General features: G+C 42.9%; 1 protein-coding gene across 2 annotated transcripts in view; it reads left to right on the forward strand.

Moving 5' to 3' along the window:
- meis1b (Meis homeobox 1 b) overlaps positions 1-13,765 on the forward strand; it is a 77,164-nt gene that overhangs the window by 29,647 nt on the left and 33,752 nt on the right. For both annotated transcript variants that reach the window (XM_087850055.1, XM_087850054.1), the window contains exon 8: positions 5,770-5,915. In XM_087850055.1, coding sequence (XP_087706181.1) covers positions 5,770-5,915 — 146 coding nt within the window. The remainder of the gene's footprint in view (positions 1-5,769; positions 5,916-13,765) is intronic.

The following is a 13,765-nucleotide window of genomic DNA, read 5'->3' on the forward strand; positions in this document are numbered from 1 at the left end:
AGTGTCTGCACTTTGTGTGTGTGCGTTTCATGTATGGCGTTTGTGTATGTATGTATGAATTTCTCATCTGCCAGTACGAAATGTGTGGATCCCATGTGGAACAGGATATCAGGTCCCTGAGGCCTGGGCCTTGCCTGGGCAACCAACCCAGAGTCATGTGAGCTTTCTGGGGTGTGAAACTCTAGGACTGGTCTATGAGAGATCAGCTTCAGGTCACTCACACCCTCAGCAAAAGACACTCTCTCCTGCAAGCAATAGCCCTTAGACTAAATGCAGTGTCATAAACTCAAAAACCTGTCTCCACTCCTTTTCTTCTCAGTCCATCCACAGCCTATAAAACCTAGCAAAAACATCACACAGTATGTTCCAAAAACGTTTCGCCATCTGTGAATCATTCCTCGCACAGGATCCCACTCATGACATCTGGCACAAAGCTAATATTCATAACCCTTCTCATCTCAACGGTGCTTCTACGAAGAAAAAATAAATTATTAGAAAGCTAAATGTCATAATTATCTTGCAATGCGCTAGAAGCGACACGTCTGACAGTACTGCTATTCGCAGATGAATGACTGGTGAGTCTGTGGCTGTTAATTTGCCAGGCAGCAGAAAAGTGGCTGACACCTCTGAATGGCACGTGTGCCCGTGCACAGGGGGCAGCTAGTACCAGTGTCTGTCCTATGCTGAGAGATGGTTTATAATCAGATCATAACAGATTAGCCTAGATACTGCTTGATAATGTCACGGTATGCCTTGAGACAGATGTAGAGGAGCGATAAAGACACAAAAGAGGGAAGTAAAGAAACTGAGAAGTGGAAGCTTAATTTCTACCCAGAATTTGAAGCGGTACACTTTTGATTTGCATAGGAAGACAAAAAAAGCAAAAAATGAAGGAAAAATAACAACGCCTCAGTCTTGCATGGAGCAAATACTGTGCAGATATCCCCCATCCAAACTCCACAGTCCAGCAGACAGAGAGAAAGAAGAAGAAGGGTAATGAAGTAGGAGGAGAGGGAATGCAATAATGAAACACAGAGTGGCAGAAAGACTTAAATAAAAACCATCGAAGCTGAATAAAACAGACTTTAAGTCAGTTTAGCTAGCGCTAACAAAGCTAGTGAAAATGCACAAAGAAAGCTAACCTAATTTTTATGTCATTATCTGTTTGCTTGCAGTGTGTGTGTGAGTCTGTGCATGCTCGTGTGCAAGTGTGTATTTGTGTATACAGCGTGTGAGGGGACTGATAAAATATTCCTTCCCTCGGTTGGCCCCGGGGCATTTCAACTGCCCCTGGCTCCTTCCAGTCAGTGGCCTGCTCCTAATTGCCACACACACATAGAGACAGACACACACGCACGCACGCATACACACACACACACACACACACACACACACACACCAGGAAACGCACATGAATAAAGAAAGGCAAAGATAGACACACATACATACAGACAAATGCACATCCATGCATGCAAACATTCTTAACACACAAACATGCACCCCCACTGTCCTGCATTGATTCACCCTTCTCCATCTTCCCAGCACCCCCACCTCACCAATAGTTACAAAGATGTTGTCATGGCCGATCAGTAGGCCCTGAGTTGTGCCTGTGGGGAGACTGGAGCTTGCTAGCCTAGCATCCACATGCTGTATGCATGCAGCGCAGGGTTAGAGCCTGCTGATGCTCTTAATAAGGCTCACAACCCATGTATGTAGAATGACTGACTTGTTCATTGGTTGAGTGGTTAGCTAGTTGCATGGCTAGAATTCTAAATAAGTGATTGACAGACTGACAAAGCACACGACAAGCAGGGCTGCTTTATGACTGACTGTTGTACTTGCTCACTGGCTTTATAGGCTGACTAGTTGACTGGATAGTTTTTGGGTGACTGAAAAGCGGTGTGAACAACCATCTGACTGACCACCAAAAGGGCTATTGGCTAAGTGATGGACGGATTATGATGTCACTGTGGCCGCTTCTATACTAATGAAGATGAATTTGAAATCAGGGCTTGCATAGCCCATGTTTTCTGCCCATTCAAGCATACCAGTGATCCATACTGACACCACAAAAGACTACAGAAATGTTTACATTTGGTCTATTGAGTATGCCCAAGATGCTTGAGTCATCTGCTTTGAGGGCGACATGCACCAGTGTGTAACCACATGTCATAACAACAGACCCATGTTTTTGTTAGCCTCCACACCAGCCACATCTCGACATGTATCGGGATATGGCAATGCAATACCATATTTCCCAGCAAGACAAATGGCAGTTTTATAGTATTCACTCCCCGCATCTGTGTGGTGTGTTCAGCTTGGGCTACAAACATCAGTTGACAAGCATCAAATGATACACTGTACTCTGCTGATGTTTGTTTCACTGTAAGCCAACTTTTTATCTATTTTAAATCACACATCTCTTTATAGTGAAATGGATGGTACAGAATGTCTCTGGGGGACCTTTTAAGTGTTAAAAAAATCTCACCTCAAAGAGCCAATAAACGAAAAATATAGATCTGCATTATGAAAGCTGACAATTCTGTCTGTGTATTATTATCATTATTATTATTTTCCAGCTGATTAACTCCAGTGCACCACAGCATCTTTTCCCTTTCTTACCAATTATTTTCTCGCACTGTACTGCTCCAGTCAGTGGCTTGAGTTTGGTCTTCCACTTTTTCATTCTCTCTTTCTCTCTCACTCCATTTCCCCTAACACTGTCTCCTTCTATTTTCTTATAGTCCTTCACTATCTCTCCCTCACTGTCTCTCCCTGTTTTTGCCTCTCTCTTTCTCCGACGGGCTCTGGTAACACAGTTGACATTTCCCCAACATGGCTGCCAGACACAGCTTCAGCACCTTTCCAGTTTCACCGTGCCTTTCTCCCTTTTTCTCTCTTCCCACCTCCCACTCTTTCCTCACTTGCTGGGGTTAAAGAAAAGCAGAAATTAGCCCCAGACCATGTAGAGGTGATTGGTATCAAATTGCACTGAAAATGGAAATGCCAATAAAATTGACAGCCCTTCTCCAGCCCTCTTTCCTTTCCCCCTTCTAGGTAAAAATAAGCGTGTATAGGTCAGACTCAGAGGTATAAGCAAAGAGAGATAAGGGGGGGGAGGATTAATATTGGTAAGTGTTAAGGTTTCCCTGGCTTAGGGTGATGGGTGACAAAAAAATTGCAGCAAGAAGACACAGAGAATCTTGCAGTTTTTCGGAGCATACACTCTTTTAGTACTTTTGTACTTCATTTGCTCCCCTTTTTGTATCCTCCCTTGTTTTCCCTCTTCACTATGCTTCTCATGATTCTCACCTCTTCCCTGAGATGCCATGCACACTAACTCTTTCCCACTTGCTCACCTGCCTGAATACTCACTCACTTGCTCACCCACACTGAGCTGGTACTCTGGCCGTTTGCTTCTGTTTTCCCAACTCGCATGGGACAAGCCCCTGGGTTTGTTATTGTAGGCTTTGCTGAACATGAGCCGGTCTTTACAACGGATTGAAAGCATTTGCTTCCAATGAAAATCTGGTCTTAGATTACAGGGCCACGGCTCGGCTCACCCCTCTTTTCCACCAGGCAGAGAGATGTAGACAGAAGGGTGGGTGTATTTTAGCCCTGAAACAGTAGGAAGAAAAAAACTCACTTGTTAAGCTCCGGCTGCATTTGTCCCAGACTAATGATGTAACCAAAGCCCACATTTAAAAAAAAACAAAACATTTTTTAAGGACAGAGAGGAAGAGAGGCTACGTTTAATGGCGCTTGCGTGGTTAGTCTGTTAATCAATTAATGGATTGGCCATAAGTGATTAATTGGGTAAAGATTATTTAGTTCTGGTTTGATGTGTGGCTTGTTTGTTTGTTTTACATCATTTTAAATTGAATATATCTGGATTTTGTGCTGTGGAAACACACAAATGTAATATTATTTAAGCTCTGGAACATTTGTGAGTATTTTTACTAATTCTGTCTTTATAGCAGATTTTCATCCTTTTTTCCAGTCTATAACATCATCCAGTGACTAGTAGCTCAACCATTACATTTTGGTGATGTGACAGTACAGTTCAACCAGCTGGTTCACCTGCCTCACAATGGCAGGTGTTTGCATCACTGCCAGGCCATCTATAATAAGCTGTCTCTTGTTTTATCCCTTCTTCACCCTCGATAGCGTCCCCTCCACTTTCACATGAGGTTCATTAAAAACCCTTCAATATGTGTGCATATGTATCTCCTTCTGCTAGAACAGAGCGAGAGAGTGAGAGCTAGCTGAGAGCGTTGTTTCGTATGGATCGTTGAGGCTCTCTCTCTCTCCTAATGGTGTATATAATTCAGGTGCCCTCCAGGCATGCTTTCAGGAATTCTTTTGCCTGAGGTAATGGGGAGCAAAGGCCTGGGTTTTAGGCCCTTGATTATTCCATTGATGTGGCAGGCTGGAAAAAAGTCATCTCCAACCGGATTAGCGCCAACATGCCTATTAATTATCGATGAATCGGGGCTTAGGGTTTAGCTAGGTGCTGGGTGTCGCCCTCTGCAAGTTAGTGGAACGCAGGCCCATTTCATTGCAGTTATCTATCCCTGCCACCGTGAATAGACCTAGAAGCTTTAGAAGTGCTTTGTGTGTAATCAATAAATAACTGGATCCAATTGTGTGCACTGCTTTAGTGTTTTTTTGGGGGTTTTTTTGCTTTTTTTCTCACATTTTTATTTCCCCTCACTTCCAGTCGAGAGAGGCGATACAGGACAAAAGTCAGTTATTTGCCTCTGAAATGTTTAGCAGTGAAGGTGCCACTTGTTTACCTCGCCTCATGTTTCTTTTATGATTATCATCTTCATTGAGGGTGGCTCACATTTTTGAATAATGATAATAACAATTAGGCTTTTCACAGCCACGGATGGGAAGAGGCCCTTTCTCTCCACTGGAGCTGTATAGAAAACGTACCATAATTGGGTGGTTTTGAATATGTGCTGCGTGTGTGTGAGTGTGAGTATGGGTTCATGTTGTTGAGTCTGAATGCAGAGAAAAGGCCCGTGGAGCGCCTTCCTTTCTCTCTTTCTCTCAGTGCTCAAATACGCTGAGCTTTCTCACTGTCACCCCTTAGGTGAGGTTAACTGGCCTTAATAGAGTCTTATCGAAGCCCTACAGGTTGCTGTAAGCAGCCATGACGCCATTGTTATGAAAAGCAGTTAGCTTTGTTAGCTCTGTATGTGCCTCTGACTTCCTTTTTTCTACCTATTTTCCTTTTATTTTCTGCCTTCCCCCTCCTTGCAACCTTGCCTTTTGTAGTGCCGTGTTACTCTTTCCACCTCAGGTAAAATGGCAGAATGCGCTGGGGCAACGCTTCAATAACTATTTTCCCCTCAGGATAATAAAGACTAAATCTCTCTGTCATTTTCAATTCTGCGTGGGCTTGGATGGGAGAGTGGGGAAATGCGACCTTACAAGTCCTTTGTGCTCCCCTTCTCCCCGTCTTTCTCCCAGGAAGATGCGAGCGCTTGCTCTGTTTTCAAGTGACGGGGGGAGCAAAATGAAAGGGAGGGTTATTTATAAATGTATTAAAAATGAATGCATTTATGAGGTGCTGTTTTCCAGCCATTCTCTTCTTGCCATTGTTGTGTCTCTATATCCATCCTTCTGTGCATACAAAGCCCTCCAGAATTCCCTCGAAATCGTATTTATTCCCTTTGAACACAGAGGCGCAGCAAATGCAGGAAGTAAACAAACTGTGTGTCTGATCTCCACTGTCTCTTCCTGTTTCTTGTCATGTGACAGGTGATGGTCTGGACAACAGTGTGGCTTCGCCGAGCACAGGGGATGACGATGACCCGGATAAAGAAAAGAAACACAACAAGAAGAGAGGGATTTTCCCTAAGGTGGCCACCAACATCATGAGAGCATGGCTCTTCCAGCACCTAACGGTGAGTTGAGCCAAACGCCATTCGTTCACTCTCAGTTTCATATCACGAGTGCACACTCAACTTCATTTTACAGCCACAGGCTGTCTGTACTGTTATACTTGCACATAGACACACAAATACACTCTGTCTTTCTGCACTACTCAAAAGAACACACTGAGCCACTCTTTCTCACAGACACACACACACACACACACACACACACACACACACACACACACACACACACACACACACACACACACACACACACACACCACAGCCCCTCTTCTTCATAGTGTATCCTTGTTCGTACGGTGCACACTTCAAAGACAGAGGCCTGTGTAATCTGCTGGCGATCTCTGCAGCCTGCGTTCTCACTTCTCATCTGCTGAAACTGAATAAGGTTGAAGCCAAGGAGAGATGCCCCTGGCCATAACTGTAGATACATAGATGAACCTTATTAAAAACAAATCTGTCATTATTTAACAGATGCCGGGGATGCTTTAAAGGCCTGTGGTTTGGCTCCATTTTTCCTCAATTATAGCAGAGAATACAAATGCCGTTAACACCATCTGACTGCATCACAGATACTTTGTGGGGAAAAATGTATTTAGGCAATGGAGGGTGCCAATGTGACTGCTGGGATGGAACCAACAGTGAGCTGAATGCTCCCTTGGCCAACACAATTTTGATTCCGTTCAAGCCGAATCATTCGACTTATTAAAGATGTCTAGTTAAAGAACAGTGTACCATAGTTTACATGGTCTGTCATGAAATGAAATTCTTCAGTGGTTTTTTTGGGGGGTTTTTTAACCCATAAAGAGTCACTTATGCCCTGCTTGAGCTTCAGTGTTGGTACAGCTTACTAACTCAGAGTGATTATAGTCTCCTTAGACCCTATGAGTGCATATTACACAGCTAGTATCTGCAATAATTATTACCAAGAATGAGAAGCTTTGCTGTTTTTATTATAGTTTTAAATGGTATTTAAAAAAAGATCTGATATGTTTTCAGTCAACAAATAGTTAATACATTTTCCTTAACGTTGGTTTGAGACCTCACCTCCCACATCTGTTTTTGTATCGATTCAGATAAAGTATGAACAGGGCACAATATGGCCACCCGGAATTAATATTAAGATAGTCCTACACCGTACCGCTAACCTTTTAAAAAATATAAAAATACAGTAAGTGAAACTGCTTTTTTGTGTGACAGATGAAGTCTTTAGTTACATTTTTCATTTCAGCATACACAGCTACGCTAGGGAAAAACCTTGCGTCACACACATTCTGCCTATGTCAGGAGTTTGTGGGGAACTTGATACGCTCTGGCTTTGTGGGTGTTGGTTTGAATTGCACAACAGTGATGATGTTAACGAAAGCAGTTTGGTTGTTGGATGATGGCTATTGCATGGGCTCAACGTTTTATTTATTTGTAGCTTGCCTTTGATGTCGATGGTATTCATCGCTCAGTGCATTTGTTGGTTTTCAACAGTTACCGGAAAATCAGAGGAACTTTTTTACCGTGTCCAATTGTCTGCAGGTATGTAGGCAACATCGTGTGTGCGTACACAGACTCTATATACTTTCAAGACTTTTTTCCTTTGTACTCCCTGCTTCCCATCTGACTATCACCATCTTTCATATACCACCAGTTCTCCATCACCCTGCAAACACACATCATACACACATACTCCAACTCCCTGACCTCAACCCATACTCTCCCAAAACCTTCGGGGCCGCAGAGGAAAGGTGTTTGAAACATACACACATCCTGTCTGTGGAAATACAGTTCAACACACAAATGCCTAGTGAAAACACACACCCGGCAACACACCTCCTGTGTCATATTACACTGTGAGCACGACTTATGGGAAGCTCCTACTCTGTTAGATCTCAAACAGTGAGAAGGATATAAGTGAGTGCCATGGGAGCAAAGAAAAGGAGAAGAAGGTGAGGAGGTGAAGACAGGGATAAGGAGGATTCAGTCTTTTTCTTTTCCAGAACAAAATGGAAAGAAGAGCAAAAACATGCAGGCATACAATGGGACATGTGGCCATTTTACCTTATTACACAAAAGAAGCTTCTTCAGTTCAGCCTGAAACCGAAGTAAACTGAAAGGTTGATGGAAAAATCACTTCCAATTTGTTTATTCTCTTCAATGAAGCCAAACAGAAATGAAACCCAGGCAGAGAGGAGCCAACATTTTCTTTGTTTATGGGAAATGTGGTCTTAATTTTGGGAAACACTGGCATTAACAATACCGCTGGTGTCAGAGAAATGCTTGCTGTGGTTTCATTTGCTTACTCTTCAGTGTCACCATTAATTTATTCACCATATGTCAATGTTTACGAATGCTACACATAGCACCTATAATGCAAAAACACTTACAGTTTTTCTCACACTGGTAGTATGCTTCTCTGCCTCTGCTGATAGCAATATAAGCACGGATAGCTGGTCCGCATTTCATCACGGCTTGACTCTTTGTTTCAAAGAAAGAGGATGAAAGATGTGCCCGACCCCCTCAGAGATGAACACACAGACATATACACAATATATGAAGGGCTGCTGTAGCGCTACACAGTCTTTAAAAAGCCAATCAGGGCTTGCTGTTTCTTAAGAATAATACATCTAAAAGTATTTGACACAAGTGCACACAGACCACAAAACAGAATATGGTGAATTAAGAATGGATTATAGTAGAAGTTTAGACACCCAACCTTAGTGTTCTGTAATCCCTTCTGTTATTCGCCCTCACACTTAGACCCTTGGGAGTTCTCATTGTACTGAAGCGGAAAGGAAGGTGGGTGGCGCAGTGAGGCTGTGAGTACACCAGCAGGGTAGCTGGTAGGTGGCATTGATACAGCTGTTCTTACAGGGTTGTTTTGAAGACTTTTATGCATCTCTGCCTCCTTATCCATCAAGGATGCTAATTTCTTATGTCTTGTTCCATGTGGAAAGGGTAACATTTGGATACGGAAAACTTCTAATTCCCAAGTTTGCTGGTGTTGTTACATGGGTCAAAGCCACAGTGTTTTGGGTATATGCATGGTGACAAGAGGTATGCACAGTGTGAGGTGTAGAGTAAGGGATAGAGAGTGGGCATTGAATTTGTGACGATGACAACAGTTGCAGCTCACTGAGTTCTCTCCAACACACCCAATGAGCTCATATGTTGTTGACGATGCTTGTGAGACAAGTTCATCGGAAGAATTTGGCTGTGCTGACTTGGAGCGACTACAAAACATTAGCGTTTACCGCCTGTCACCAATGACCAAACTCGCTGCCAGCTTGACATGCAGCTGTAAACTTGGTAGGGAACCAAAATAAAGGAGAGGGGAGGGATTTTCCACTTGTGTCCTCATCTCATTTTGATGTTTGTTTTCATTTGACATCCTTAATTAAACATATGTTGCGGCTACTAGCTCTCTGTTGGTTTTACTGACTAAACTAAACGGGATATTTGTAAGCGTAACCTGCTTTCTCTCTTTCTAGATGTGTTTGACATCAATAAGGATGTGTTTAAAGATGTAGATATAACTCTGAAGTGTGCTAATGACTTTTCCCTGGAAATAACTATAAAATGTGTTTAAGAAAATAATTGCAGAATCAATTCTTAACTCATAACCGGCAGAGCTGCCTGATTGCTTTATGTAAGAGACAAATCTTGAAATAAAGAAAGAGCTTCTCTCCAATCTCTCTTTCTTCCAACCCTCCCATTGTGTGGTTGGAATACACCCACATCCCGCCCGTACCCTCCCCTCCACACAAATGGTATTTTCTTGTTTAATTTAACAAGAAATGAGTAGTAAATGAAAGCTCAAGCCTCAAATCCCCAACGCGCCCTGTGCTCTGCTCTCCACTCCCTTATGAAAAGGCAATTTGTGAAATTATGTGATAGAGTAATTAGATGGAATTCACCCCCGCCTCCCCACTATACACACTACCCATATTCCCATTTAGACTGCTGCTGTGCTAAACTGAAGTAGGTGTGTGTGTGTAAAAAGAAAGGGCAGAGGGTTTTGGTATTTTTAGTGTTCATATTGGTATATTCACAGAGTGGGACACACACTCTCACACACATTATCGCTAACGCCCTCTCATTCTGGCTCTCCTCCCCTCCTATTTGTACACAGATGCAGTGTAACGAGGGGCAGCCATGATCGCAGCTCATAAAAGAAGCAAACCCGCAAACCCTCAATGAGCTGCTTTTCTCCCCCTCCTCCTTTCTCCTCTTAAAATGTGTAAAATGCAGAGAGAGAGCGCGTATAAAAAATCCAACTTGAAGGCATAATCCGCCGTTAATACAATTAGAGTCCAATTTAACCACTTGCGTACGCAGATGTAGCTTAGCTTGGGGAGCGCTGCCCCCCCCCCTCCTTGGAAATGCTTTTTTACCCTCAACACAGCAGCGTGCAGTGGGGGTTTGAGCAGAAACAGGTGTGAAAAGCGATATAATTCATTTCTGTGCTGGCAGAGGAGGCCAGGAGCCTTGCTGTCGTGGGCCCTGGGTGGTGGAGTAATCTAGACTGGGTGTGCAGGATGGGAGGCGAGTGAGAGGAGTGGATGGATACATGGATGGCTAGCTACACTACTCATTAGAAGCAAGATAATTTCCTCCTCGTCTCAATCGCAACTCCTCGTTCGGGTTGCGATTGAACCAAACAACAGGGCGGAGTTGTGCATAACCAACATTTAGAATTAATATTTCAATTCACAGCGCTCTGTAAACGAAACACTTTGCAGTTCCTGAACTTCTCACCTAAGAGAACACAAACCAGATACTCAAAGCCTCATCTAAACAACAGAAGGCAAGGGAGGGAAAAGCGTTTGAGGTCAGAGTTCGCCCTTGCCTCAAATGCCATTATTCTTCGTCTGTTTATTGCTGGAGCCTGAATATGTCAGCACCCTGGTCACCCGCTGCAGCCCTGACCCACCGCAGCAGCCCATTGCTGGGATGGTATTTTCTTTCTTGTAGTTCAGTCATACTTCATACTTTTTATACCGTTATAGTGATAAGAAAATGCAGAATAGCAAGAAATGCAGTATGACGAAGGTACACCTTTGACTTAAATTCAGGAAACCGACACTGACATGGACTTTTTCATATTTATGGTTATGGGGGTCTCATGATTATCGTTACACTTGTTTGTCTTAGTTATATCTTGCACAACTTAAGCTTCTCATGAAAAATAATTTCAATTAACCATTGAAGCCACCAAGACGCCTTGTTAATGGTTTTGAAAAGACATCAAGAAGCAAGCTAAAAAGGAAGACATCAGCTGACTTTTTATGTGTTTTCATTCATTTATTCATAAACTACAACAAAGGCATGATGTCCATCTTGATACTATAAAGTAATATAGTGGCCTATGTGGCCTGGTGTCTCCGATTAGGTCTTAATTCAATCTTAGCGGCAGTCAGAATCTTAGGCGCCACTGCATTGGGATTTCAAAGAGGTCCTAAGAGACGACAGACAGATGGACAGATCTGCCAAAGGCCTGGCGTGACACTGTGACGAGACAGGGTAGCAGAGGAAAACAAGAGAACAAGTTAGGCTTATTCTCAGCGCTTTTATTCAGTTTCAGATACTCTATCTCTGGGAATGGAATTGGCTTTGGGCTGTGTGTTTGTGTGTGCATTTGTCTGCGAGGACCTATGTTTGTGTAAATGTGGGTGTGTGATTGCGCTGGTGTGTGTTTGTACGAGGGCATTTGGAAGCAATGACTTGTCCGTACCAATCCAAGAGTGGTTGGTGTCAAAGAGGGAGGCAGCTGAGTCAACCTGCCTACCCCCACTACACATTCACACACACATGCACACACATACTGTGCCCCAACCCCCACATTACCCCACACCTTGTAATGAAAACATCATCAATTATCCCTCTTGACAGGCCCCAGGGACCAAAGGCAGACAGCTCTCTTTTGGGGCTTCTCTTTGTGGACTGACCCTTACAGACAAATAGATTTGCTGCACACAACACTTACACTTTGCAACCGTTTCAGGAAGGACACGTCAGAATTTCAGATTTTTATTTATTTATTTGTTTGTCTGTTTTATTAAAAGGTGATAGGCTAATGATATGACCCATCTTTGCCAAGTAAATAGTGGGTTTTGGGAGCTGGAAATAGCGAGACCAGTCCATCTGGTGGAGGTGCAGGGGGGCAGGAGGTGTGAGTGTGTGTATATGTATGTGTGTTATGTGGGAGGCTAGGGAGGGTGTTGTGTGGGAGCGAGGTGGGGGTAGTGGTATGGCTAGGGCAAAGGAAAGGCATCAGTCCTGACATGGACTCCTGAAAGGCCATCTGTGTCATGATTGATGGATGGATGAGCAGATGAACAGATGGATACAGTATCTATCAAAAAGACTGACACATGGTTCATCTTGGCAGCTTGAAACATATATATACTAAAATATCATCCATTTTCACATGGATTTTACCATCACTAATAGCAATAATCATATGCTGGGATGCATTCTTTGAAGGTTCAGAAAATCAGATCTCCACATAGGTTCAATCTTGGCAGCATATCTTTCATTCTTTACATTTGAGTGGGTCCTGTTTTCTCACATATAATGTCATAAACCTGTTACAAATCAAAATACAGTTTGCATTTATATCACAGAAGCGTGACCCTTTTGCTGAGAAGTGATATAGGGAAGAATCCAGTTAGACAATCCTTCTTTTTAAAAATTGTTATCTAAGGATATTCTCATTATTCCCATACTCTAAGCAGGCTGAAGAATTTTTTTGGAAATACGTATATGATCTAGGACCTGCCTTGGGTCAAAGTCCATTTACATTTCTGACAATACTTTAGGTGTACCTTTCCTCCCATTTTCTCCCAACTGCTTCTTGTATCGTTTTACCCCTCTATTTAAAAGCCCTCAAGGGCAGTTAACTTTTAATTCATGTCACCTTTGATCTTTTCTAAAAATGTCTGCCATAGATCTAGACCAAAACCACGCTTATGTGTGTGTGCGTGTGTTGATCTGGCTTCAGTCAAGGGGCGGGTCAGTGTGTTTCCTTGAGAACGTGAGAACTTTACAGACCCTCAAGGTCGGTCAGTAGCAGTGAAGGAGATCACGAGCCTCAGAGCCCCAGCGTGGCTGCAGGACTAAATGCACACACACACGCACGCAAACACGCACAGAATCATCTGCTTAAACTGTCCCAGCTTCTTTTTTTAGTTTAGCATTAGATTCGATTTTTTTGGAGGGGAAATTCAAAAATGTTTACAAGTTGCAATTAAAGCTTTTTATCCTATATATAGAAACTCATTCTCACCGAACAACATACCAGTGGGTGTTTTTCAGTGTATTAAAATGCAATATTTATGTCAATGACATTAAATATCAAGTTTAATTGAATATTTAATTTGAGCCTTTATACATCATTACTGTTATTACTATCTACCATCTGTTCTTTTCTTTTGGTTAAACCTTCTGCTTTTTTTTCCTCCTCCCTCCAACTCTCATATAATTTCATAGTTGGGAAACTATGAAACAGTTCAGTGTGTGGTTTCATTGTTGCATGTCACGATGATTGATGGCTTCATACTGAACCTGTGCTTCACGCTAGTTCTTTTTTTCATTATCACCTGCATGTGAAGAGTGTTTGTGTGTGTGCTGGGTGGATACAGGCCCAGTAACTCAGATATGTGAAACCATTCTTGGTTTGGTACCCACTAATCAGTTTACAGTGATCTGTAAATCCAGAGAAGAGGTTCGCTCTCAGCTCTAAGTCGCACACAGACACACTCAAGTTGCACACTCTTTTACATAGGACCACATCCATGACGTCAGTAGTTGGGTAGGGTGTGGAGTTCCCCACCATCACTGTGGTATTTATTGGAGAGTGAGTGGCA

This window comes from Neolamprologus brichardi, chromosome 13, assembly GCF_056152115.1.
Source record: "Neolamprologus brichardi isolate AB-2024 chromosome 13, ASM5615211v1, whole genome shotgun sequence".
Classification (NCBI taxonomy): Eukaryota; Metazoa; Chordata; class Actinopteri; order Cichliformes; family Cichlidae; genus Neolamprologus; species Neolamprologus brichardi.